General features: G+C 48.6%; 2 protein-coding genes across 2 annotated transcripts in view; one reads left to right on the top strand and one right to left on the bottom strand.

Annotated features, from left to right (window-relative positions):
• The window catches only part of SLC22A3 (solute carrier family 22 member 3), a 102,480-nt gene extending 85,149 nt beyond the window's left edge, over positions 1–17,331 (top strand). The window contains exons 8-11 of the mRNA XM_066372786.1: positions 6,146–6,254; positions 7,004–7,116; positions 8,544–8,643; positions 15,377–17,331. Of these exons, the coding sequence (XP_066228883.1) occupies positions 6,146–6,254; positions 7,004–7,116; positions 8,544–8,643; positions 15,377–15,437 (383 nt within the window). The 3' untranslated portion in view covers positions 15,438–17,331. The remainder of the gene's footprint in view (positions 1–6,145; positions 6,255–7,003; positions 7,117–8,543; positions 8,644–15,376) is intronic.
• Positions 17,332–17,453: 122 nt separating this feature from the next.
• PLG (plasminogen) overlaps positions 17,454–24,955 on the bottom strand; it is a 42,496-nt gene continuing 34,994 nt past the window's right edge. The window contains exons 17-19 of the mRNA XM_066372785.1: positions 21,845–21,951; positions 18,375–18,520; positions 17,454–17,875 (exon numbers count right to left, since the gene is read on the bottom strand). Coding sequence (XP_066228882.1) covers positions 17,714–17,875; positions 18,375–18,520; positions 21,845–21,951 — 415 coding nt within the window. The 3' untranslated portion in view covers positions 17,454–17,713. The remainder of the gene's footprint in view (positions 17,876–18,374; positions 18,521–21,844; positions 21,952–24,955) is intronic.

Below are 24,955 nucleotides of genomic sequence, written 5' to 3'. Positions count from 1 at the left end.
GGGAAACCCTTGCCCTTAGGCATCAAAATCTTGGTGCCAGGTGCACTTGAGTGATGTCTCCCCGTTTTCTGCTTCCTCGCTGTAAAGACTCAGTGAGAGATTGAGTTTATAGACTTTCTGTTTTCTCCACTTTAAGTTCATGTATGGACGTAATAGATATTGAGTGAAATCTAGCTCCTGGTGACCTAGTTCACATTTGATCACCTTTGTCTGGCTTGTGATCGCGTGGACAGGGTGTAAGGTATTTATTTCCCGGACATCGGCCACCAGCACAATGCAAAGGAACAAAGACACAGTTGATCTTGAGTTCCTAGGTTCACCACCTAGAAAGGAATAAAGATATTTCAATACTGTCGCAACTAACGGTGATGAATGAAATAATAGAAGTAGTTACACGATTTAGAAATGGCAAAAGAGTAAGAACACAGAGGTGTGAGGAGTGATTCATCCGTGGAGGTCTTCAGGAAAAGCTCCCCGGTGGTGAGAAGTAGGCGTGGAGGAAGGAGGGAAGAGATGGACAGACGGAAGAAGGGAAGGCGGCTCCCATTCTCCCAACATAGAGCGGAGCTCCCGGGGGCAGGAACCACTTCTGAGGGTGGCCCCTGTAGCCGCAGCCTTTGGACAGTGACAGAGAGAGATGCTGAGAGCACGGACTAAGGAGGCGGCAGTTGGGCCCGGATGAGAGAGGGTGATTTCAGAGACGTTTCAGGATTTACATTTTTGGGAATTGATGACTGGTACCGAGGTTGCAGGTGTCTCCAAATACACAGCTAACACAATGCAGGTGATCTCTGCCAGGGAACAGGGCAGGCGTGCGGCAGGGGAGCCTGCAAACTCCAGGGAAAGTGTGAACGAGAGCAAGTCCTGTCCTGCTGTGTTTGGGGTGCGGGGTGTGGGGTGATGGGAGAGCCGGATTCTCTGGTAGTTCTTTGTTGTCAACACAAGGAAGACTGTCTTTTTTTCTTTTTGAGAATCCTCTGAGGACCAGGAATGGTTTGATAATGTCATGGAAGTCAAAACAGTCAGACGTTTACAGATGAGTTTATTAATTATATGAAGGTTTATGAAGTCGCCAAACATCAGATAGACCCTATTTCAATAAAATTACAGAACTGCCTATCTTCGGAACAGAAGGAAAAAAAAAATGTCAAGTCCTGAGTCTTCTTGGAATGGATGGTGGTAACAGAAGAACTAGCTGGCCACGTCCTCTCATTTTCCTTGAGTGTATTCGTTTCCTGGGGTGGCAGTAACCAAGTCCCCCAATCTGGGCGGCTTGACATAACAGAAATGTGTTCTCTCGCGGTCTTGGGGCCTGAAAACCAAGCTGTCACAGGGCCTGGCTCTCCCCGACGGCTCTCGGGAAAGACCCTCCCCCCCCCCCCCGTGTCTGCAGGCAGGGTCGGCTCCTTCCAGGGGTGCTGAGGGACAGTCCGGCCCACAGGTGCTGAGGGACAGTCCGGCCCACAGGTGCTGAGGGACAGTCCGGCCCACAGGTGCTGAGGGACAGTCCGGCCCACGCCTCTCTCCTAGCTCCTGGTGGTGGCCAGCGTGGCTCTCCCTGGGTCCAGCCTCTGCCTCCACCTTCACATGACCTTCTCTCTGTGTCTCCGTCCTAACTACGACATCTGCAAAGAAAGACCCTGTTTCAAATAAGGTTGCATTCTGAGCTTCTGGGCAGACATGAATTTGGGGAGGGGGGATACTGTTCAACCCACTCCACTGAGTTAACGCATTCTAAGCATTGCGGAGTCCGTGTAAGGGATAATCGGCCAGTGCATGTCTATTTAGTGCCTATTGATTGTCATCACCAAACTGCGAGTGGGGCTGGAGCCATGAGCAAGATGGACGACGTAAGTCCTGTCCTTGGGGGGCTGACTGCAGTTTGAGCGGAAGGGGCACACATCGGGAACGCTCTTTTTCCTTCTGTTTTACTTCGGCACTGCGTAGTTTTGGGTTTCACTTTTAAAAGGGGTTCCCCAGCACAAGGTCTTCTGTTCCCCATTGCCTGTGGAGTAGGAATTAGGCACTCGTTGCGTGTGAAGTTAGGAAAGCGGGAAGAGAGATCAAGGACGTGGAGTGCCTGTCGGCTCGTGATGTGCACCTCGCACTGGAATAGGCTCCCTGACCCCGGGCTGCTGCGGACGGTGTCGCTGTGTGCTGCCTTCAGCACGACCCCGGACGCATGTCAGAGCGGATGTTCAAACCAATGTGGACGTAACGAGGTGGCTGGGGTTCCAAGCCATTTTGTAGAGAACACTTTCAGATATTGGAAAACATAAGGCAGATAGTCTCTCTGTTTAGTCCGACCAGTTTTATTTTGTAATTTTCCATTTGAAGCTTTAGAATTGTTCTTAGCAATGTCAAAAACGAATCACTCTTATTTTATTTTTTTATTAAGTAAGAGGAGAGGAGGCAGAGACAGACTCCTGCTAGCATCCCAGGATCCACCCAGCAAGCCCACTACAGGGCGATGCTCTGCCCACCTGGGGCCTTTGCTCTCTTGCTCAGCAACCAAGCTATTCTTAGCACCTGAGGCAGAAGCCTAATGCCATCCTCAGCGCCTGGGGCCAACTCGCTCCAGTCCTCCAATCAAGGCATGGCTGCAGGAGGGAGAGAGAGAGAAGTGAGAAGGGAGGGGTGGAGAAGCAGATGGGCGCCTCTCCTGTGTGCCCTGGCTGGGAATCGAACCCGGGACTTCTACATGCCAGGCCGATGCTCTACCAAGGAGCCAATAGGCCAGGGCACTAATCGCTCTTATTTTGGATATGTTTCATGTGTATACTGTACAGATCTGGCTGTTTTTATTTGTCGCGTGTTGGTCATGATTGACAAGAGTAAGTTTCAAAGCCCTAAGGCTCCGTGTGAGTACCAAATACTAACAGGTTTTCCCCTAGAGTGGACAGCCCCTAGATCCTCTTACAGAGCTTTAGGACTTGCTTACTGGGGCTTTTTGGTTATCACCGGAAGGACTTTCCCTTCAGTCACTCTCGACATCACGAACGGGATGACAGTCCCTGTGGAGAATGCTAGATAGCCTTCCAGAGAAATCAGCTCTCAGATGATCTCACAGAAAACAACTTAACCAGCTTTCCCTCCTCTGTGCACGTCTCAGAGCCTGAGGACCCTGAGAAAGACATAGTCTTCCCGGCTGAGGGTATCCTCATCAAAGACGTAACTGCTTTAGACCCGCACTTTTTAACTCTAAAGTCTGAAAAATAATAAAGAACTCTTTTTTTTTTTTTTGTCTACCCTCGTCCCCACCTTTAATTTGAGTTTATGTAGGACGGCTACAAACACTTAGGTCTCTTTAAGTGAAAAGTAATTCCCTGTATCTTAATTTACATGTCGCCATTAGGAATTTTCACTGAATTTATTCCAGAACTCAGAACAGAGGGCACATTCAGAGGAGAGGCGAAATTGTGTTTATTCAAAGTTCTGCATTCTTTCTTCAAAAACCACGGTCTTGTTCCAGTCATCTCTGGAAGCTGGAGCAAATCCCCGCGGAGAGGGACGCTCTCCCCGAGTTCTCATGACTATGGAAGACCATGTCAGCGTCAGCACTCATTTTTAAATTGTCTTGTGGGTTAGTTTGGGGTTTTTTTGGTCATTGTTATCCAAAGATGTCTCTTGCTGCTCACTCTGCCATGACCCGGGCATGTTACTGGGATGATCAAGAGATGTTGTATAATACTCAGCGATTACACTTTCTAGTAAATTGTCTTCATTCTGTTCCTTAGTTGATAAACAGGGAAGTGCCTTTGAGACTTCTGTTACGTTTCCACAAAATCTCTGTCCCCGTGAAGGTGTGGTTCAATCCCAGTCTCTACGGCCTGGGATGAGCTGAGTAAGGCCACCCTGCAAGGTCAACCATGTCTTCTCAAGGGTGTCAACCTGACAGCGTTTTCTGAATGTTCTCATGAACAGACTAGATGTTTTTCATGGTGTGTGTGTGTGTGTGTGTGTGTGTGCTTTAATTTGATTTTTGTCTGGTTCTTTCCAGCAAACTGGCCTAGCCTCACTTGTAGACTTGATGTGTCACTGAAGTTGTCAGTGAGACTCACCTCGAGAGCGATCTTGATTCAGCAGGAGAAAAGCCTGTAGTTGAAGAACCTAAGCTGGATAATCAAGTGATTTCCACGTTAGCAGGCAGCATTCTTCTTCGCAGCCTGAGAGCCGTGGGTGGCGGGCGGCCCGGCCGGGCGGGGACCCAGGGAGTCTGGGCAATGGCTCCCACATTCCGTTCTCCAGCACCTGGCAGGGAGCAAGCAGCCCGCTCATCGCCGAGGGAAGGGGTGGAATGCATTTCCTACTCCCCCTCCCTGGCTCTCATGAGAAAATAGAGCCTAAATAAAACACATGGTTTACAAGGGTCTTGTGACGGGGGGATGGTAGCCCAGTGCCTCAGTGTCACCCATACACCTCACTCCCCATGGGCCTGCTAACTGAGAGCATGGGGTCCCACCCCAGAGAAACGTCAAGTCCACCGGGACCGCCTCCTCCAGGTTGCCATGGAAACCTAATGAGCTGGGTGGGGCCTCCCAGCTGTGACCTGGATTCTTGATCCTTTTCTCTGCTGGATCCTTTTCCCTCCTACACCACTGTTTTATTTAGAGGGCTCTGGCTTTTTATTATTATTATTGTTTGTTGACTGTTCTGCAGAGCGAACAGGCACCGATCTACCGAACTCAGTTCTCTGCTTTCATCCTCCTCCTCCATGCCTACCTGTCTGCTGAAACATTCTGCATTCGGGAAAGTGCGGTCATCTTAGAAGACAAAGAGGTCGTCGTCCCGTGCGGAGTGCACATGAATGAGTGTGACAGCCAAGGCAAAGGGCTCACTGTCACGGTGGAAGTGAGTGTGCTGAGCGCGGGGGCGCCCTGCTCACGCAGTCGGGGTCCTCGGCCAGGCCTGCCCACGCAGTCGGGGCCCTCGGCCGAGCCCCCTGCAGGGGCGCCGCGAACCGCACCACTGAAGAAACCCGGAGCACTGATCTTTCAGGACAAAAATGGCTCGCTCCTTCGCTTAAAAGTCAACAGAAGGAAAATATTTAATAACATTTGGCATTTTTCACTGGAGAGCGTCCTCACACCACCAGAGGAGCCCTAAAACAGTTTATTTATAAATGAATGAACCAAGTAGTGTTTAAGAATCTGGCTCTTGGCCCTGGCTGGTTGGCTCAGTGGTAGAGAGTTGGCCCAGCTTGTGGAAGTCCTGGGTTCAGTTTCTGAGCAGGGCACACAGGAGAAGTGTCCATCTGCTTCTCCGCCCTTCTCCCTCTTTCTTTTCCCTATCTCTGTCTTCCCGTCCTGCAGCCATGGCTCGACTAGAGTGAGTTGGCCCCAGGTGCTGAGGATGGTTCCATGGCCTCCACCTCAGGTGCTAAGAGCTTGGTTGTTGAACAACAGAGCAACGCCCCAGATGGGCAGAGCATCGCCCCCTGGTGGGCATGCCGGGTGGATCCCGGTCGGGCGCATGCAGGAGTCTGTCTTTCTGCCTCCCCTCCTCTCACTGAACTAAAAAGAAAAAGGGATCTGGCTCTTCTAGATAGTTTCTTGGGGAAAGTAGCAAGATTGGGGATGAGGAAGACAATGATGACAGATCTAGTGACACGGCATGACACAGATGCCCCTTGCCAAAGACCCCAGCCCTCGAAGCCCCTGCCGCCCTCTAGAAGCAGAAGGCGGCTTTGTGTTGGGTCCCTCCTGGTCTGCAGGGAACGGCTTGTCTGTGCGTGAGCGCTAAGTGGTGTGAACAAAAAGGACGAGTGAACAGCAGCCAGGGGTGATGGTTTCCAAGGGCACGGTGAAGGCTGCCTTCCAGACGAAAAGCCAGTGCCCTCGGGCCCTCTTAGGAAGACCCTGCTCGGAACCTTGTTTTCAGCGTGGTGGCCGCTCAACGAATGGTTCTCGAATTGTATTTGTGTAATCTTCTCACCCTGCTCGGAAATGCAGTTAGCACACTAAAATACGAACCACCATCCTGGTGGGGGTTATGGCTGTGGAAATTTGGCTACAGTATTAGAAGGTTTTGACCGTTTGTGCTTAAAGGGCTGAGAGAACGCTAAGCAAATGCCTTTCACTGTTTTATAAAACCGCACTACAAGCTCACCCCTCACGCACGCCGTCCAAACTCTCTGTGTTTTCAGGAATACCATGGTTGAGGACCACGGTTGCGACCTTGGGAAGACTAGGAATAACCATGGCCTTTGAAATCGTTTATTTGGTAAATTCAGAATTGTACCCAACAACATTACGGTAATTCCAACATCTATGTTACGGTTTTTCCTAAGTACCGCTGCAGACAAGTGTTTTTGAATTGACTTAAACACCATGAAATAGTTCCCTTAGCTTGGTGACATGCCCTTGGGCTGATTTCAGTCGGAAAGATGACAGGGTTGGAGTGGTAGCTGCCTTCTGCCTTGCCGCCACCTTCCACATGTTGTGGTGGAAGTATTTCTCAGACCAGCGTCTTCCTGCACAGCCGCGGCTGTGTGGAAAGGCGCTAGGCGTGGCCTCGGAAAACCTGGGCGGTGCACTTGCTGGGGTGAGGGTCAGCTCTGCCTTGGTCAGCGTCCCCTGTGTGAAGGCTGCCTCTGTTCTAACCATGTGCCACATCTTGTCACTGTGAGCAGCCAATGATCACAGGACAAAAAAAAAAAAAAATGGTGCACAGGCACTCATGCAAATTAGAATATTCATGGCGCTGGTGTCCGGGAGCTGCGGGATGGGGCGTGAGCTGGCCGTGGAAGAATGCTCCCACCAGCGCTGTCGCCCGCCTTACCCGCCTGGCTGGGACGCCGCATTTCCCCGAGTGCAGAACCGGGCAGGATGTCAAGGGTTTGCTGAGCGTATGAAAGAGTAGTTGTTTTCCGTAGGAAAGGAAAACCGTTGATATGGAAAATTGTTATGATTTCTTTGTTACCTGTTTGTCTGGATATTTTGCTTGTCTTGGATTTATCTAAATGCTTTTCACTTAATACAATTTTTTTTTTTTTTGTCTACAGAAACTTCGGAGTTTCACTCTGCTCAGGTTTATGTGACTTTGGGGGGATCATAGCCCCGTTTCTGCTCTTCCGACTGGCAGCTGTTTGGCTAGAGCTGCCTCTGATCATCTTTGGTAAGAACTCGTTCGACATGCTGTTCTGCAATGCACGCGTCCACCTGCTCTGCGTTAGTGGGTTGTATGTCAACGAGCTGCACTTAGTATGTTCGGGACAACTGTTTCGGTATTGAGGGGCCAATCTGATTACAGTGACGTGACACCCTGTGTGACTTAAATGTGCTGTATGTTAAAGGGTTGTGAGGAACAGTGCTCAATTTAGCTTTCTTTGTTCAGGTTCTGAGTTAAAACCAAATGCTAGAAAACTTTTTTTATGATGTTGGGAATAACTAAATTCCAGTAATTTTCATGAGACCGGATGGGACCTTCCGTCTGTTTCTTTTTTTTCTTTTTTTTTTTCATTTTTCTGAAGCTGGAAACAGGGAGAGACAGTCAGACAGACTCCCGCATGCGCCCGACCGGGATCCACCCGGCACGCCCACCAGGGGCGACGCTCTGCCCACCAGGGGGCGATGCTCTGCCCATCCTGGGCGTCGCCATGTTGCGACCAGAGCCACTCTAGCGCCTGGGGCAGAGGCCACAGAGCCATCCCCAGCGCCTGGGCCATCTTTGCTCCAATGGAGCCTTGGCTGCGGGAGGGGAAGAGAGAGACAGAGAGGAAAGCGTGGCGGAGGGGTGGAGAAGCAAATGAGCGCTTCTCCTGTGTGCCCTGGCCGGGAATCGAACCCGGGTCCTCCGCACGCTAGGCCAACGCTCTACCGCTGAGCCAACCGGCCAGGGCCCGTCTGTTTCAAAGAAGCCTAAAAACCAGTATATTACGCACTGTTCTATATCTGTCAATATCATATCTTCATTTGCTCTGATGCTGGAGGAGCCGGGCCACAGCCGCTCACACACCTAACGTAACCTCTTCGCTGCCCCCCCCCCCAAGTTCGCACCCTCCTTCTTACCTCCAGCCTTCCTAGAACCCACAGAACATTGCGAGGGACCTTGAGGATTGATCAGTACCGTGAGGAGCCCAACGAGGACTCCAGGAGACGGCCCTTGGGGAGGAGGGACAGGTTCTGCCGTGGAACATGGCAGAGGAGGGCGGGGAGGGAGGGAGAGGAAGCCATGACATTCCAGCATCCGTGAAAGGATGTGAGGAGACTCCTCGCTGGTGGCTTTTATTCTCCCACAAAGTAGGATGTGATCCTCTCTGAGGGCTTGGCACTGAGTAGGCGCTCAGTAAGTCAGTGTCCAGTGGGTGAACGAATGAATGTCCTCCAAGAGTCCGGGGGCCTTGGGGCTGCACCGGGTGTAAGCAGGTGAAGAAATGGTGACAAAGGAAAACTGGGGAGCTGGTCAGGGTCACCAGGAGGGGGCCGCTGCCGCCGAGGGCTAGTTAACTAAGGCTGGTGAGCACGGCTGCGTCCAGAGCGAGCCGGTCGGCTGAGGGGCCGGCCGCGTGCCGCTGGTGGATGACGTCTCCCCCTGTTCCGTAGGTGTCCTGGCATCTGTCTGCGGTGGCCTCGTGATGCTTCTGCCTGAAACCAAGGGCATTGCCTTGCCGGAGACAGTGGAGGACGTAGAGAAACTTGGCAGGTATCGTATGAAATTCAGCACGTCCTAAACAAAAGCAGCATTTCAAACCATCGGGGAAAGGGTGGTATTAAGACAATTGAATGTCCGTGGGGAAAGTAATATGTATTATTAAATCCCTGTCTCACATCCTAAACAAAAATTCAAAGTATAGCTGCAAAAGGTTAATATTTAAAAAAAAAAAAAAAAAAGCTGTAAGAGAATATGTATTATTTTTTTAATTCAGAAGCAATCTAAAGGAAAGGCATTGAGGATTTGACAAAATAGAAATAACTTAAATGTGCATCAGTAGGTAAATGATTGTAAAAAAATAATGTATTCATAATATGGATTCCTAAGCGAAAAGGCCCTGAACAATGTGGTGTAGTACTTATTAAAAAAATAAAACCACTAGAGATTTCTCTCTGTAGCTAGATGAGAAGACAGTCACTAAGAGACGGATGGATAGATAGATGATAGATAGAAAGATAGATGATTGATGGTAGAGGGAGGGAGATAGGGAGATAGAAGGGTGGGCACTAGACATGTTGGGAGGACACTTTGTCAAGTATCTGACTGTCAAACCACTATGCTGTACACCTGAAACAAACACAAAATAACATTGAATGTCAACTGTAATTGAAAAATAAAATATAGGCCCTGGTGGGTGGCTTAATGCAGTGGTGGTCAGCCTGGCCCCTACCATCCCCAAGTGGGTGTGCCAGCTTTCATGGTGGGTGGTAGCGGAGCAACCAAAGTATAAATAAAAAGATAGATTTAACTATAGTAAGTTGTTTTATAAAGATTTATTCTGCCAAACTTAATGAAAACCTGACATAAAGTACTTGGTAAGTAATTATTATTATGTGCTTTAACTTCCCGTAACTCTGCTTTATAAATTATATAAATAAAGTTACTTCCCTACTTTATAAATCACCATGACTGTAGAACTGGTGGGCGGTTAGAAAATTTTACTACTAACAGAGATACAGAAGTGGGCGGTAGGTATAAAAAGGTTGACTGCCCCTGCTTAGTGGATAGAGCACGAGCCAAGTGTGTGGATGTCCCAGGTTTTATTCCTGTTCAGGGCACACAGGAGAAGCAACCATTGCTTCTCCACCCCCTTCTCCTCCCCCTTCTCGCCCTCTTCTCCTCCTGCAGCCAGTGGCTGTGTTTGTTTGAGGGTGGCGCCAGGCGCTGAGGATGGCTTGGCTGATTTGAGCATCAGGCCCAGATGGGGTTACTAGGTAGATCCTGGTCTGGGCGCTTGCAGGAGAGTCTGTCTCAGTATCTCCCCTCCTCTCAATTAACAAAATAATAAAAAGATAAAAATAAATAAGAATTTTTAAAAAGAAATAAGGGAATGAGAGAGAAAGAAATTGAGTTTTGGAGAAGTGTGTCTAAATGGTGTGCAGGGCAAGTTATATCCAACCAAATACATAAATAAGAAATACATTTGTGTATATTAACAAATTCATATTACACAAATGATTTTCTCTGTTTGAAACCTTATGATAAAAAGTTGGGAAGAGAAGTTATGAATATGAGAATGTATAGGAAATATCTAAAATATTATTACATACCCTCTGGAGACAGAAACAGGTTGGGGAGAGGCGTGCAGAGGGGAAGACATTCCTGTTATACTCTGTAGACTTCTGTATTGTTTGACTTTAAAAAAAAAAATTACAACACATGATCTTGTATTATTTGTATAATTTTTAAAAGTAACTTGACAGCTAATTTTAAAAATAAAAGTCACTCTTTTTCCAAATAATGACCTGGAAATCAAGGGCATGGGTCTTTAAATTTTGAACAAATGTATCAAAGATATTTATAAAGAGACTGAGATGCTCGTAACCTCGTGGCAGGTGTTCTTCTCTGGTCCACTGGGAAGAGAGCGGATACACATGTTTTAGATACCGATGTGCTTCAGGGTTCCACATACATCATTTTATTTAAAACACAGTGATTTGGGACAATAGATGTTCTCATCCTCACTTTTTTATGTAGTAGGAGGACTGGGCTCAGAAAGGTTTCAGCACCTCTCCATGCCAGGACCGGGGTGGGTCCTCTCTGCAGCTCAGCTGGGACTGCGACGCTTTGTGTAGCTTTATTATTTTATGCTGCATTCTACTTGACTGTGAATTTTTTAAACAGCAAGTCTCCCCATGGTAGGAGTAGAAATTTCTTTATACCTTCTTTTGTATGCAGCACTAACCCCACCCCAAGAGGTGGACAACCATTGCTAAGTGTCTCATGAGAATTTGACCAGACCTTTAAAATGTATCCAGTGGTTTCATTGTCCTGTTTCTTGATGCTACTTTTTGTTTGTTTGATTGGTTGGTCGGTTGGTTCGCTATCTTTTTTTTTTATTTTTATTTAATAATCTAAAGGAAAAGAGGTCTGTGCCACTGACTAAATAGGGATTGCACATTTCTTCTTCTTCTTCTTCTTCTTCTTCTTCTTATTATTATTATTATTATTATTATTGAGTTTATTGGGATGACAGTGGTTCACAAAACCATACAGGTTTCAAGTGTACAACTCAACAGAACACCATCTGCACACCGCATCCTGTGGCCCCCGCCCCAGGCACAGCCTCTGTCCATCCCCGTTACCCCCACCCCTTTGCCCACGTCCACCCACCCCACCGCCTTTCCCTCTGGCTCTCACCACCCTGTGTTCTGTGTCTGTGGGTTATGTAGACACGGTTTTTGGCTACTCCCTTCACCTTCTTTCATCCAGTCACCTCCCTCCTTCCCTCCGACAGCTGTCAGCCTGTTCCACGTGTCCATGCCTTTGTTTCTGTTTTGTCCATAAAGCATATTTTGTTCATTAGATTCACATAGAAGCGAGATCACGTGGTACTTGTCTTTCTCTGACTGGCTTATTTCACTTAGCATATTTCACATGCTGTCACAAAAGGTTATATTTTCTTCTTTTTTATTTTTTTATTATTTTTTTATTGATTTTAAAGAGAAAAGAGAGAGAAAGAGAGAGAAACAGACAGGAATATCTATCTGTTTCTGTATGTGCCCTGACCAGGGATCGAACCAGTTACCTCTGAGCTTCCAGACAATACTCTAACCAGCCAAGCTATCCAGCCAGGCATTTCTTCTTCCTTTTTTTTTTTTTTTTGTATTTTTCTGAAGCTGGAAACGGGGAGAGACAGTCAGACAGACTCCCACATGCGCCCGACCGGGATCCACCCAGCACGCCCACCAGGGGCGACGCTCTGCCCCTCCAGGGGGTCGCTCTGCCACAACCAGAGCCACTCTAGCACCTGGGGCAGAGGCCAAGGAGCCATCCCCAGCGCCCGGGCCATCTTTTGCTCCAATGGAGCCTTAGCTGCGGGAAGGGAAGAGAGAGACAGAGAGGAAAGGGGGGGGGGTGGAGAAGCAAATAGGTGCTTCTCCTATGTGCCCTGGCCGGGAATCGAACCCGGATCCCCCGCACGCCAGGCCGATGCTCTACCGCTGAGCCAACCGGCCAGGGTCTCTTCTTCTTTTTTATGACCATATTAGTATTCCATTGTGTGAATGTAACCACAGCTTTTTTATCTACTCATCTGCTGATGGGCACTTGGGCTGTTTCCAGATCTTAGCTATTGTAAATAATACTGCAATTAATATAGGGAGGGGCATGTATATTCTTTTGAATTTGTGTTTCAAGAGCTTAGGATATATTCTCAGAAGTGGGATCTCAAAAGAAAGATTCATTTTTAATTTTTTGAGGAATCTCCACACTGTTTTCCATAGTGGCTGCACCAGTCTACATTCCCACCAGCAGTGCAGGAGGGTTCCCTTTTCTCCACATCCTCCCAGCTCTTGTTGTTTGTTGATTTGTTAATGAGAGCCATTCTGACAGGTGTGAGGTGATATCTCTTTGTGGTTTAAACTTGTATCTCTTTGATGATTAGTGACGTTGTTGAGCATTTCTTCATATGCCTATTAGCCCTCTGTATGTCCTCTTTGGAGAAGTGTCTATTCAGGTCCTTTGCCCACTTTAAAATTGGATTATTTGTCTTCCCGGTGTTAAATTTTATATATTTTTATAAGTTTTGGATATATTTCAAATACTTCAAAAATTGATATGAAACCAAAAAAGACTCCGAATAGCCTCAGCAGTCTTGAGAAAAAAGAACAAGGTTGGAGGTATCACATTACCTGATAGCAAACTACACAACAAGGCCATTGTAATCAAAACAGCCTGGTACGGGCATGAGAACGGGCATATAGAATATAGATGAATACAATAGAACAGAGAGCCCAGAAACGAACTCACACCTCTATGGTCAATTAATATTTGACAAGGGAGGTAAAGAGCATACAATGGGGTAAAGACAGTCTCTTCTATAAGTGGTGTTAGGAAAATTGGGCAGGCACATGCAAAAAAATGAAATTAGACCACCAACTTACATCATACACAAAAATAAACTCAAATGGATAAAAGACAAATGTAAGCCACGAAACCATAAAAAATCTTAGAAGAAAACATAAGCAGTAAAATCTCAGACAACTCTCATAACAATATTTTTGCTGATCTAGCTCCTTGGACACGGGAAACAAAAGGAAAAATCAACCATTGGGACTATGTCCCATAACTAAAAAGCTTTTCCACAGCAAAAGAAACAGCCAACAAAATGAAGAGACAGCTCACTGAGCGGGAGGACATTTTCACCAATAAGGAGTCAATATTCTTGATGCTAATTTGAAAAATAATATTGATTAGTCATCCCAGAACATTGCTAAGAAAGGCTGACTCAGGAGCAAACCCCCAGTCCCTGACCCAGTGGCTGACCTCTACCAGGACTGGCCACTCGGAGGACTGGTGGACGTTTGTCTTCTGAAGTCATCGGAACAGAATCTTACGCTCGTTGGGAAGTGGAGAGGACTGGCTTCTTCTCCACCCAAAGCTCTACTTACATTTTACCCGAGAACTTTGCTACTAGAAGAAGTTTGGGGTGAGGTGGGCGAGTCTCCTTAGGCCCCGCCATTTTGTAAACTAAAATGAGGAAAAGGAATTTAGAAAGGTATTGAAACTGTGGGAAGCCCTCTCAAACATTTTACACCACGGTAAGGGCTCGCTTCACCCAGCAAGTAGAAACATACAATTTTGCTAATTCTGTCATCACGGACAATTTCTTGGTTCAAACCAGGGTATGGGGCCAGTTCAGGGTGTGGGGGTAAGGTACCCGGGGGTAGGGTGTCCAGTCCTGTCACCCCTCATCACAGCAGTGTTGGAAGATCAGGAGAGGGGAGAATATTCAGGAAGCTTAGGTGAAACCGGGGGGGGGGGGGGGGGGGGGTGAGAACGGAAATGGGACTGTCTCACAGTCAGGCATTCAGATGTGCAGGGCCACTTCTCGTGGGGCTGGCTCGGGGCGGGGACACCCAGGGGAATGTCCCAGCCAGGACTGCAGGGTCCAACGGCGGGAGTTCAGTGCTGACTCGGTGTCGCCGGGTTGCATGTCCCAAGGGCTTCTGGCCCTCCACCGCAGCCTGGGTGCGGATTCCTCCTCCTCACGTCCCGGTGCCAACACGCCCGGGGCATGGAGTTCCTCTTCCTGATGTCGCTCCATTTTCCGCTGTGTTTGAACAGTGAGAGTGCCGCCCTCATCCGTGATCTCCAGAGCAGCCAGGGGTCAGATGTTCAAACCCCTCTGGGAAAGTGACAGAGGGCGCAGGGGCGACTTGAGGTCAGGGCTCTCCTACCGGTTTGGTCGTTGAAATGCCCGCAAAACCAGGGGGAGGGGTGGGGTTGGGGAGAGGAGCGCCCCCTCCGAGGGGTGCGCAGGGAAAATTAACATCCGAGCAGATGTTACACCAACAGGTGTTCATGCCAAATAGGTTGTTTCTCATTTTTTCCTGTGTTTGCAGCTTTTCATAATAAAAAAATATGATAAATTATTATGCCCAGTTTCTTCCCTCAGAAAAAAAAATATAATAAAAGTATGATTTACAGTTTATAAAGTAAGCACTTTAATTGCATTCCATAGTTGTTTACTCTGGGAAAAAAAAAAACTGCTTTGCCCTAAATTACTGGAGCTCGTAGCATTCTCCTTCTAAAACTGCACTTCATTATTATATCATTGGTGCTGTATTTTCTGTTCACATTACCAACTCGTATGCAAACCATCTGTTCCTCAGTTGGAAATCCATGAAGAACTTACATGCTGTGCTCCGGTTGGAAAGCAGGTTCAAAATAACCCCGGGACAGTTTTTTTGTTGCCCCTGAGCTGGGTTTTTTTGTGTGTTTTTTTTTCCATTTTATTTATTTATTTTTACAGAGAAGAGCGAGAGTCAGAGAGAGGGATAGACAGGGACAGACAGGAACGGAGAGATGAGAAGCATCAATCATTAGTTTTTCGTTGTGCATTGTAACACCTTAGTTGTTCACTGATTGCTTTCTCATATGTGCCTTGACTGGGGAGCTACAGCAGACTGAGTGACCCTTTGCTCGAGCCAGCGACCTCAAGCTGGGTCCAAGCTGGTGAGCTTTTGCTCAAACCAGATGAGCCCGCGCTCAAGCTGGCGACCTCGGGATCTCGAACCTGGGTCCTCGGCATCCCAGTCTGACACTCCATCCACTGCGCCACCACTTGGTCAGGCCGAGCTGGCTTTTTTAATGAGAAATCGTGCAAGAGTGTTGATCACAACCAGAGATGCTATTGGGTGAGTAACAAGAAAACTTTCTCTTAGCTAATCATTTCATCTTTACTAAAAGGACTTTCTTTTTTTTCTCCTTTTTTTGTTAGCCCATGTTCTTATAAATGTGGCAGGAAAAAGAAAACCCCGGTTTCCAGCTCTCACCTCTGAGACCCCTGCCGAAGACGAGAGGAGGAGGTGCTCAGGCTGACCCCCCCCCGGGACCCGACGACGTGCCTTGTCGAGACTCGTGTCTCTTTCCGCTGCATCGCGCGGGGCGGCGCCAACCGTTTTTAATCCTTTACAAAGACAGGCAGACTATCCCGAGTACTTTTATATGATGTTGGAAGAGAGTTGCTTTTTTCCCTCTGACATTGGAGCAATGTCTCTGCCCCACCGGTTACAGAGAGACGAGAGAAGCCCCCTCCCAATCCCCACGGCCCGGTCCATCAGGAGCGCAGGATGAGCCAGCCAAGGACCTGGGGACAGTGTTCAGAAACGGGGTCATCGGATCTGATCAAGGAACCAAGCTCTGGCACGAGCATCCCGAAGGTCCCTGGGAGCGTGCAGGTCTGGGAATTGTATAATGAAGACACCGAGCCTTCGCTGTCTCGTCTCCTCCGCCTCCTCGCGCTCCGTGGGCCCCCGCAGCACCGAGGTTGCAGGCACGCCTGGGCCTCGCTCCACAGATCCGCACGCATCTGCTAGATGATCCCACAAATTAGCTCTGTGACTTATAAAATCACGTTGGGTCCTGAGGTGACTGAGGATGGTTTTGGTCCTCGTTGGTGGACACCTAGAGCTCTTTTTCTTTACTGAACAAAACCCATGGATTACGATTTCCTGGGTCGTAAGATTCTTGACCATAAAAGGTTGCTTATCTTCCATGTACGTTGAGTGTAGTTCTATGGACAGTGCCCATGGTCACAAGCGAAGAAAACACGGGCAGTTCTCATTCAACCTGGAGGCCTTTCACTTGCTTGGGGAAGTAGCTATCAGTTTAATTTAAAAGAAAAGGTCAATTATATCCATGCTTAGAAGAATTAGCAGGAACTTTCTAAGTGACTTTATAGAGAGACTAATAAGGGCTGTGGTCTTTGTTTTGTTGTTGTTACTGAGACTTCCAAAATGTGGAGCTTTAATACAGAGAAGCATGCTGCCTTCTTCCTGATGCGCGGCTCTCTGTGTCTTACTTTCTTACTTGGTGCCTACCTTATGCAGGACTTTTTAATGAATTACCTTGTGTGTGGACAGGCACAACGGGCACCGCAGGGACATCTCGCCAGCAGGAGGAAAATCTCCCTGTGAACCCGTGACGCTGTGTAGAACGGGTGTGCCCACTGTAAGACGGGCTCTTTAGTCCACACAGCCCATCAGATGCGAACGGGAATGTTCCATTTCCCGCTGAAATAAACACAGCTCTGGGGGGAGAGGGGGGACCCTGGCCTCACCGTTAGCCATTTGCTTTCTTCGCATTTCTCTTTGTTTCTCCCCGACACTGTCATCTTTGAATTGTATTTTGAGTTGATACTTCGGTTCCGATAACAATAAACAATAAAACATTTTAAATTGTCAAGAAAAAAACCAATGGTTGGCCCTTCTCTTTCTTTTGAACCTGCGGCAGCGTGAAGCCCTCTTCCCGCGGGGACAGGGCGCGCTGTGTGCCTGGGCGGCCGGTTAGGGAGGGTCAGTCAGTGGTCCACCTGCGGTTATATGTCTGCTGTTGCTTCACACCTTGTGGCCCCACTCCGAGGCGCCCAGGTGCCTCAGAACAGCATTCAGACTCTTCGCTGGTCTCGTGGTCACTTCCACTGCCCGGTTTGCTTCACCACAGACACCTCTGTCCACTGTCCCCACCCAGTGCCAGACGACAGAATGCTGGGCCCAGGTTTCACTCCCAACAGTAGAATTGGTTCTCGTGACGCCCCCCACATGTTGCAGCTTTGAAGACACTCATCTCGGCGCCAGAAACGAAGACGTGGAAGATAATGCGTCAAGCTGTCTTTTGCCAACGAGGTAAGTATGTGGGTGGCTGAGAACTTCTTGACGATCTCGCAGGCTTCTCAGTCCTATCTCTAACTCTGCCTCAGAAAGGGTGAGGTTGCTTGTCTGTTAGTGTTACACTATTTAAAATTGGTAGGATGAACAAAGAACATGAAGACCAAAATAAATAAATAAATAAACAAGTCAAAGTAAGTATAGAGTTTATTTTCAACAAATGTCATTGCTATGTTGCCTTATTACAGAATCCAGCACTCCGTGAACAAGAAAAATGTATCCACAATAATACTAAAAAAACAAAAACAAAACTGTTGAGCTTTGGCAGTAGACAGAGCTAAGTACAGTGTCTTAGTTTGATTACTGTCAATTATTGTCGAGCACGCTAAGTTCCCTACCCATGTTCCAACGTCTAGATACGTTGATGCTTCCCTCTGTCTCTCATCCAATTAATTAGTTCTCATTACTCTTTCGATCCAGGAGACAAACCTGGAAACACGGGCGTAGACACCAGGCTTATTGGGGCGTGCACAGCCAAGACCCCAAGAAGTGACTCCTTGCAAAATGTATTTGTCCTTCTCGAAGCAGACCAGAGGCCCTCCACTGTCGCCCTATACAGAGAGGAAGAAGCCATGTGAGGACTCAAGTGCCATCCTTTTACTGGGGGGGCGGTCACCCTTCTGTTCCCCAGGTGTAAGTTTTCTCAGTACTTGAATAGCCCTTTCCAATCAGAAAGGCATTTACTAGCATAGTATTTGAACATTGGCTGTGATTAGCACAGTACATTCAACAAAACCGCACCAACTAATGCTTGCTGGGGGAAAACACCCCTTATGGGCACCGTACTCATCTCTTCCTGCCTTGGGGTTTCTCTTCGGCAGAGTCACCCCAGAACCGGAGGGCCACCCCCAAGTCCTGTCCGCCAGGACTCCCGGAAGGCGTGTGGGTTGAGACCCTCCCTTACAACCCATCTCTAACTCAAGGTCTACAATGTCGTCTCAGATGATTTAAATCAGCACTGGAGGTCAGACCTTTTCTGCTTTGGGGCTGAAATGCCTCAGGGACCAAGACAGGCCAGCCCAGCATGACCGATCTCTAGTCTCTTCTTACCTGGCAGCTGTCGGTGCCTCCGGCCAAATCCCCAGCGCAGAGCTCCGTGGACTTGACCCTCCCGTTCAAGTACTCAAAGCGGTTGCACACTTTATTCTCGATCACGGGCAGCCGCGCTTCCTTGAGGAGTCCGGCCCCGAAGGTACCTGTGTTTAAAAAGACAACAGAAATGGTTGCGGGACCCGAAAAGTGCACACAAGGAAAGTTCCAGAACAAAGCAGCAATGACAGATCTCTTGTAGATCTCTTGTTTTGTCAACTAGATTGGATAAGAGCCAGATCCTAGTACTATTCGAACTCCCCTTTTTTCTTGCTTGACTCTTGAGAGAATAAACATTATAGAACAGGGGTCCCCAAACTTTTTACACAGGGGGCCAGTTCACTGTCCCTCAGATCGTTGGAGGGCCGGACTATAAAAAAAAACTAGGAACAAATCCCTATGCATACTGCACATATCTTATTTTAAAGTAAAAAAAAAAAAAAAAAAAAAAAAACAGGAACAAATACAGTATTTAAAATAAAGAACAAGTAAATTTAAATCAATAAACTGACCAGTATTTCAATGGAAACTATGGGCTTGCTTTTGGCTAATGAGATGGTCAATGTGCTCCTCTCACTGACCACCAATGAAAGAGGTGCCCCTTCCGGAAGTGCGGTGGGGGCCGGATAAATGGACTCAGGGGGCCGCATGTGGCCCGCGGGCCGTAGTTTGGGGACCCCTGTTATAGAAGCTTTCATGTTCCCAAATCCTGGGTTTAATAATCCAGTCTTCTTAACGGGATCTGGGGATTTGTTTGTATTTTTATTTTTGTTGTTATTGTTTCTTTCACTCTACAGAAATAATATTTTTTAAATTTTGTAAAAAGATATTGAGAAATGTAAATGCTACTATTCTTATATATTCTCTTTCAGGCTTTTTTATATGCTTCTTTTACATGGTTGTTTTACTACTTAAATCATATTGTATAATTTCATACCCTGCTCTTTTCACACAATGTTATATAGTAAGGATGTTGTTACAATGTTGCAATCTTCATACTTGTTATTTTAACAGGAAGCGAGTGCTTAATGGATATGGAGTTTCTCTTTGGGGGTGAGGGAAGTTTTCTGGAAATGGTGGTGTTGGTTACACAACATTGTAAATGTACCAAGTGCCAATGAGTTGTGCTCAAAATAGTTAAACTAGTAAATTTTGTTATAGGTATGTTACCACAACATTCAAAAAAAGAAGAATAGCTATCACTGACTGAGAATTAACCTTTGCAGGCACAAGTTTATGTGATGTATCTCATTGACTCCTCCCAGTAGTTCTCTGAAATAGATGTATGTGTTCATCATTCCTGCTGTTGGACACTTGAGGAAACTGAGGCTGAGAGAGAGAGTGCAGTTTGTCCCAGGTCTCCGGCAGGTAAGGAGTGAAGCTGGGGTCTGACCCTGCCCTCCTGATGTCCGGACTCTTGAATAGCAAGCTTGTTGGCTCCTGCAGTTGTTTCCAATGTTCATATGGTTTATTCACAATCCTTAATATTTCCTTAAGTCTAAATTCCAAGTAATGATACAGACATATTTATGCCCCCCCCCAAAATGGCCAAATTATTTTCTAAAAGGGCATGATAGTATAAAATGTCTCTAAAAAGTAGTCGCTTCACCACACCCTGATGGATAGTGAATATATTTTAAATATCTGCTAATATAATAGCTGAAAATTGTCCTAATTCATTTTTTAATGTACATTTCTTTTGCAACTAGGGACAGTAAACATCCTCTTGGGTGCTGCTTTTACTCGCTGTATTTCTCTTTTGGTGAAAAACTGCCTTTTTATTTTATTTTCTCCACTTTGGCAAGTTGAAACAGAGCACGGGCAGAACGCCAGGGAAAAGGCGCTTTTTCTAAGTGGACACGCCCAGCTATGCCTCACAAACCAGCCAGCTCTCCAATCCTGCGACAGCCCAGCTTGCACCAGAGTTCTGCAGACGTCTTTGCTTTGCGAGTGTGCAACGGCCAAGAGGTACTAAGAGGGTAGCTCTTCTCCACGGACCTTGAATAACTCACATGGTTGTGGTTAGTTCCGTGAAGGTCCACCCCGTCTGAGGCTGACAGGAGCACGCAGAGGAGTGTCATTTAGAAAGGAGAGGCTTGTCCCAGCCCGGCCACCGCAGAGGAAGCCTGACCACGGGAGCACTGGGCGGCGGAGGGCCGGGGGAGGGAGCAACCTTCTTAAAAATGAATCGCTCAAGCGCCCTGCTCCTGCGTCTGCTTTCTGAGCAAGACAGATGTGCTGACGCTCAGGACAAATCCACCGCGGGCCTCGGGAGTTATCATGGTCTGTGCAGACGTGCCGCCACCCCGTGGCCACAGTGGAAATGGCACTTCTGGGGGCTGGAAATGGCTTTGGGACCAGAAGCCCTGACTGGACAGGACGGGAAGTGGAGAGGGGACGCAGGATCTCAGGGTGATCGCTGATCAAGGGCTGGGGGGAGCAGGCCCCTCGGACACAACACAGGGTCACCGTGCTTTGGTAGATCGAGGTCAAGGAAAGTCTGGAGACTGCAGGGGACAGTGGGAGAACTTGGACCTCACACCAAGAGGCTGAGACACGGCCGCCGGCTCAGGGGTCGTTGCTGACATGTAGAGAATCGGTCAACATCGTGACTCGTGTTTTGTGACTTGTCTTATTCTAATGAGTCTACTGAGAATTGTGTTCTCAGTGGACAGGCAAGTGAGGCCCGGAGAGACTCGGGGTTGCAGATGGCGTTTCAGGGGAGACTGGCTCAACTCTCATGTTGGTTGCTTTACCCCCTGCTTGGGAACTCAGTGTGGCTAGCTGCACATGAAAAATAACCTAATACCCTTCATTTATAGCAGGGGTCCCCAAACTATGGCCCGTGGGCCGCATGCGGCCCCCTGAGGCCATTTATCCGGCCCCCACTGCACTTCCAGAAGGGGCACCTCTTTCATTGGTGGTCAGGGAGAGGAGCATAGTTCCTATTGAAATACTGGTCAGTTTGTTGATTTAAATTTACTCGTTCTTTATTTTAAATATTATATTTGTTCCCGTTTTGTTTTTTTACTTTAAAATAAAATATGTGCAATGTGCACAGGGATTTGTTCATATTTTTTTTTATGGTCTGGCCCTCCAACAGTCTGAGGGACAGTGAACTGGCCCCCTGTGTAAAAAGTTTGGGGACCCCTGATTTATAGGCTCGTGTCAAAACCCCACTTACCTGTGGATGCAATAGCAACATTGAATTTATGGGTTATGGGTTAAGAAAGAGACTCAATGAAACAAACACTCCCCCTCCCCCGGCCCATGTGCCCCATGTGATTATGGAGACACAGGCAGGTGCCCAGACACAGTCAGGAAGGGGGTGGACCTCATTCACTGATAGGAGCTGGTATAAGTGCTCGTTTTTCTCACTTCGGCTGTAGGTCAAGACCAGTCCATTGAGCGCGTCCCCGAATGCGTCTCACCTTGCGTTTCTCCCCAGCCGGTGATGTAACACACCGTCCGGTCAGCAACCACAGAATCCGAGGCTGGCAGACAAGCTGGGATCACCTTTTCCGTGATGATGGCTGGACTGAAAGGAACACATCAAACGTGACACTTGACCGCCCAGCCAGGATACACGTGTCATTCTCCTGCTGGTCACCTACGACAAGATGCCCCCTGCCCGAAGCCCCAGCACTGTCCAAGCTGGCATCTCCCAGATGCACCGGCGCAGCACAACATGGAAAACGGCGGCCTGCCCTCGCACTCGCCCACAGGAAATGATGCGCTAACTGAACAGGACGTGTCGTTACAGAGGCACCCGATGTGGAGCAGAAACCAGAGGTGGGGGTCGGGGGGACAGTAACTCACTCTCATGTCCGTTCTGGGCACTGTTGCAACTCTGTGTCGAGTACGTGCTTTGAACCACCCGAACGGGGGCCTCCATCAGCAGGTGGACCGTCTAGCTGAAATGCTGTCGCGGGGCGTCTATGCTAGCAAATACGTCGTGTGACCGTGAGCCAGTCACCCACCTTTGGGGTCCTCAGTGTCGTCATCTGTGAATGTTCCGACACTGTGGTGGCAAGAACCCAGTAACACGCTCGATACCAAATGAAAGAGGATTGGAGGCCCTGGCTGGTTGGCTCAGTGGTAGAGCGTCGGCCTGGCGTGCAGAAGTCCCAGGTTCGATTCCCGGCCAGGGCACACAGGAGAAGCGCCCATCTGCTTCTCCACCCCTCCCCCCCTCCTTCCTCTCTGTCTCTCTCTTCCCCTCCCGCAGCCGAGGCTCCATTGGAGCAAAGATGGCCCGGGCGCTGGGGATGGCTCCTTGGCCTCTGCCCCAGGCGCTAGAGTGGCTCTGGTCGCAACAGAGCGACGCTCCAGAGGGGCAGAACATTGCCCCCTGGTGGGCAGAGCGTCGCCCCCTGGTGGGCGTGCCGGGTGGATCCTGGTTGGGTGCATGCGGGAGTCTGTCTGACTGTCTCTCCCCATTTCCAGCTTCAGAAAAAAAAAAAAAAAAAAGAGGATTGGAAATCTTTGCCAGAGCAACGTGGGATAGTTTTCAAAGAACCTCCACGTGTCATAGAGTTCAGGACATCTTGAACATTAGAACTCTCATTTTCAGACTCGATTCTATGTTCGGAAGTTCAAGAGGGAAGCAGACTAGAGATGAGAAAGGCCCTAATCCGATGAAGGATCCTCATTGCCACCAGCCTGGAAGCAAGCACACCCTGTCCGAGTCACCAGCACAAACCCAGCCTCTCACGTGGGGTGACCGCACAGTCGTCACTCTGTGAGTCCCCCTCATGGCACAGCAAGGCCTTAGACTCTTGGGGTGTGGGGGGCATGGGGATGGGCACTCTAAAGCGGTGCTTTTCAACCACCAGTCCGCGGACCGGTGCTGGCCCCCCAGAAATTCTGTGCTGGTCCGCAAAAGAGTTAACCACCCTGAGGGATGAAAATTATAGACCCACCAGTACAGAATTTCTAGCAGACCGGCGCCGGTCCACAGAACAGCGGAAGAGAAACCTGCTCTAAACCTCAAATGTATCTATCAGAAAACACTTCTGGGCCCTGGCCGGTTGGCTCAGCGGTAGAGCGTCGGCCTAGCGTGCGGAGGACCCGGGTTCAATTCCCGGCCAGGGCACACAGGAGAAGCGCCCATTTGCTTCTCCACCCCTCCGCCGCGCCTTCCTCTCTGTCTCTCTCTTCCCCTCCCGCAGCCAAGGCTCCATTGGAGCAAAGATGGCCCGGGCGCTGGGGATGGCTCCTTGGCCTCTGCCCCAGGCGCTAGAGTGGCTCTGGTCGCAACATGGCGACGCCCAGGATGGGCAGAGCATCGCCCCCTGGTGGGCGTGCCAGGTGGATCCCGGTTGGGCACATGCGGGAGTCTGTCTGACTGCCTCCCCGTTTCCAGCTTCAGAAAAATGCAAAAAAAAAAAAAAAAAGAAAGAAAGAAAACACTTCTGGAACCCCAGATTTACCGAATGACTTGTTCAAGCAACCAGGTCCTCCCGATGGCCCTTGAAGGACCGTGTGAAGGGAAGGGGACCATCCACTTTTGTAGGCGAAGCCAAGAAGGCTCTTCCCTTTCCAGGGAGTCCAAGCTTCCCAGGACGTCAACCCTCCGTCCACCGACCCCGAGAACCTGTGAAGTGTTTCTGACCCGACCCAGCAGGACGGCATGCGGATACCTGACCGCCGGACGGGTGCGGGCCTGGCCCGTCGTCCTCACAGCGAGGTCCCTCTGTCATGTGGAACCATCAGCCACGGCTGATGTGCTCCGAGTGCCTCACTGACTGTCCCAGACGTGCCTGTTCTCAGAAAGGCTGTCTGTTTCCTCAGCTGTCTCACACGGGGGCCTGTCTCCAAATACGGCCAACTTTAAGCGGTACCAGCAAATGTATCATTTTGTCAGGCTTCATATGAAAACACCATTTCAACAGGAAAAATAAAACCAAAGAAAAGAAGAAGGATTTGTGTTTGTGAACTCTGTGTGTGTGTGTGTTTGTGTGTGTGTGTGTGTGAGGTGACATTGTTTTTTAATGCTTTTAAATACATCATTTCATTTGAGTTTCCCCAAACGTATCATATTGAGAGGAGAATTGTTGATCTGAAATAACGGAGTAAATCTCTGGTTGTGAATGTCTATTAGCTGACGGTGAGCATCAGGTGACAGGGTTACAGGAGTAACATGTACCTCGTGTTTCTTTTTTCTTTCTTTTTTTTTTTTCTTAAGTGAGAAGCAGGGAGGCAGAGAGACAGACTCCCGGAGCATGCACCTCAATGGGGATCCACCCAGCAAGCCCACTAGGGGGCAATGGTCTGCCCATTTGGAGCGTTGCTCCATTGCTCAGTAACTGAGCTATTTTAGTGCCTGAGGCGGAGGACATGAAGCCAACCTCAGCATCCAGGGCCAACTTGCTCCAATTGAGCCTTGGCTGCAGGAGAGAAAGAGAAAGAGAGAGAGAGAGAGAGAAGGGAGAGAAGGGAAAGGAAGGTGTGGAGAAGCAGATGGTCACTTCTCCTGTGTGCCCTGATCGGGAATCGAACCCGGGACTTCCACACATCAGGCCGACACTCTACCACTGAGC

This window comes from Saccopteryx leptura, chromosome 3, assembly GCF_036850995.1.
Source record: "Saccopteryx leptura isolate mSacLep1 chromosome 3, mSacLep1_pri_phased_curated, whole genome shotgun sequence".
NCBI classification, from domain to species: Eukaryota; Metazoa; Chordata; class Mammalia; order Chiroptera; family Emballonuridae; genus Saccopteryx; species Saccopteryx leptura.
Note: the sequence above shows the minus strand (reverse complement) of the source record. Positions and strands in the feature narration are given on the sequence as shown.